Raw genomic sequence first — 2,500 nt, 5'->3', positions numbered from 1 at the left:
AGATACCAAATTCAGCAAACTTGGCATTGGGTGCTGAGTTCATGTACACTCGCGCGTAGGTGTCAGAGTGCCTATCTGAAACGGCACCAGGTAGGGTCAGTCGGGTGCCAGGCGCCTCGCTGAGCGGACGTCTCCCGGTGCCTCTCAGTGCCAAGATCTGGAGGTACTGAACTCGCAACTTCTCTGAATTGTGTCCGTTAGTCTGCCGTGTGTTTTGAGAGTGCTTGAAAAATATATGTTCATGACTGTTTTTCTTCATATATATTTTCTTATTTGGTGTGTCGTCCTCGGAAGTGCTTTGTGTGTTTTCCTGTGTTTTATGTAATCTTTAATGTCTCGTATTGTACTAGAACATTGTTATCGCGTGTAATGGTGGGGGATTTCTGGCGTGATGCGATTTTCTTATGATTTAACAATTTGATTATCATCATTATGTAATTGTGTCATGTGATTTTCTTATGATTTAATTGTTTTATTATTATCATCATTATTACATATTATTATTATTATTATTATTATTATTATTATTATTATTATTATTATTATTGGTCTTGTGTCATTAGCATTACGTTTTTTAACTTACAGTCACGGACGACAGCCGTCTCGTGAATGAAGCTTCGAAACAGGAAGGTCACGTTGTTTGAGTTTGAGGCATAATTCGAAACACGTTTGACACGAGTTTTGACCTTGACTGTACAGTGATGTCTACCTCGTTATAATGTATGATATAACGGCAGGTTATGTCACGTTTGTAAATGTCCTTATTTCTTTAGCTTACTACCTTATTTTGGCATTATTATTGATATCATTACTATCATTATTACCATTGTTATTATTAGTTACTGTACGTTTACTGATGGTCCTGTCTTTGGTTAATGATTTTTTACTATACGTTCATCATCGTCAGCATCCATATGATTTTCATGATAATTGCTGTTATTATAATTGATGGCACCTTTAGTATTATCATTACAGTTACATCTGTTATCTAGTTATTATCATTACTCGTTTTAGAATTACCTGCAGATTAGTGCTATTCATTTTGGCATCATTGTTATCAACATGATATTAATGATAATGAAAATGTTCATCATCAGCATCAGTCATTACTATTATTATTCTCGTTACTATTATCATTGTCATTATCAACAACACCATCACCTTGCCCTCGACCATCATCATCACCATCATCACCACCGCCACTTGATCCTCCTCTTCCTCATCATTATTCTTGTTAATGTAATAATCAGCAACATTACCACGACGACCATCGTCAACAGTCCAGATTCACTCGGTGCTCCACGTTTTCTCGAGCCTCCTAATCGCTTTGTAGGATATACTCTGATAGACACTCGACGTTATACGGGACAGCCCCTCCGACCGCGTCCTTCTTAGCCACACTGACAGTATCCTTGTCTCCCTTGGCAGGCGGGAGGAGAGAGAGGTCCTGAAGCAAGGCACTTTCCCCATGCTTCCCCAGCCCTCGCCTCACCGGTAAGTACAGTGCTGAGGAAAATTGTCCGATTTGTTGTAGTTGATTTTTGGTTTTCCTTTTGTAGCGGGAGATGGGTCGGGGATATTATTCTGTATCGTGTATACTGAGGAAGTGTATGCTGGTCGAGTTTATAAGATTATTCGGAAGGTATTTGCGAATCTGTGTGAGGAGCTGTGCTGTGGGGTGTTTCTATTTATGAAAGATTAGCGGAGGTATAGTTCATGTCAAGACATTAATTAGGTTATATATGATATTAGGAACTGACTTTTATAAGTAATCACCAATTTCTAATTTATATGTTATAAGGGAGAAAAATTGTAAATCACCTATAGTCATTGATCAGTTCGTACTATTTTTATGTATATTACTAAATTAAGAAATCTATAACAGAGAAAATAGCAATTTCCTGCCATTAATTTCACAAGTAATGCCGTCATAAGTAGATTAAATCCTTGCCATAATTGATCTACAGTCATAACAGGATATTATTTTTTTTCTTTTCATTTTATTTTCTCATTTCTTGCATTTCTAGTCTATGTGCAGTCATTATAAGATATTTTCCTTTTCATTTCATTCTCTCTCATTTCTTGTCTTTCAAGTCTTCGACAGATTCCGCGTCACTTTCAGAATCAAAATGTAATTCCTATTGTCTCTGAGAATTATTGTTCAATCAGGGTAAGCGATCGGATGTAATATTTCTATGACGGTGGCAGCTGGGCGAGAGAAACCTACGTGAGAAGGAGGATGAGATGCCAATTATCTGAACTGTTAAGTTGGGAGGTTTTTATGTATATTGAAGGGAACCAAAGCGGTGGAGATTATATGATGTGGAAATTAACAATTGTTGATAAGTGGATATATATATATATATATATATATATATATATATATATATATATATATATATATATACATATACATATATACATGTATATGTTTTTAATCTTTCACTCTATTTACCTGTCTATCCATCTTTCTATCTACCTGTATATTTACCTATCTATA

The 2,500-nt window shown here is 35.9% G+C and overlaps 1 protein-coding gene across 1 annotated transcript in view; it reads left to right on the top strand.

Moving 5' to 3' along the window:
• Positions 1-2,500, top strand: part of LOC113800493 (relaxin receptor 2) — a 185,470-nt gene that overhangs the window by 4,740 nt on the left and 178,230 nt on the right. The window contains exon 4 of the mRNA XM_070138081.1: positions 1,429-1,494. Coding sequence (XP_069994182.1) covers positions 1,429-1,494 — 66 coding nt within the window. The remainder of the gene's footprint in view (positions 1-1,428; positions 1,495-2,500) is intronic.

Source organism: Penaeus vannamei, chromosome 24 (genome assembly GCF_042767895.1).
Source record: "Penaeus vannamei isolate JL-2024 chromosome 24, ASM4276789v1, whole genome shotgun sequence".
NCBI lineage: Eukaryota > Metazoa > Arthropoda > Malacostraca > Decapoda > Penaeidae > Penaeus > Penaeus vannamei.
Note: the sequence above shows the minus strand (reverse complement) of the source record. Positions and strands in the feature narration are given on the sequence as shown.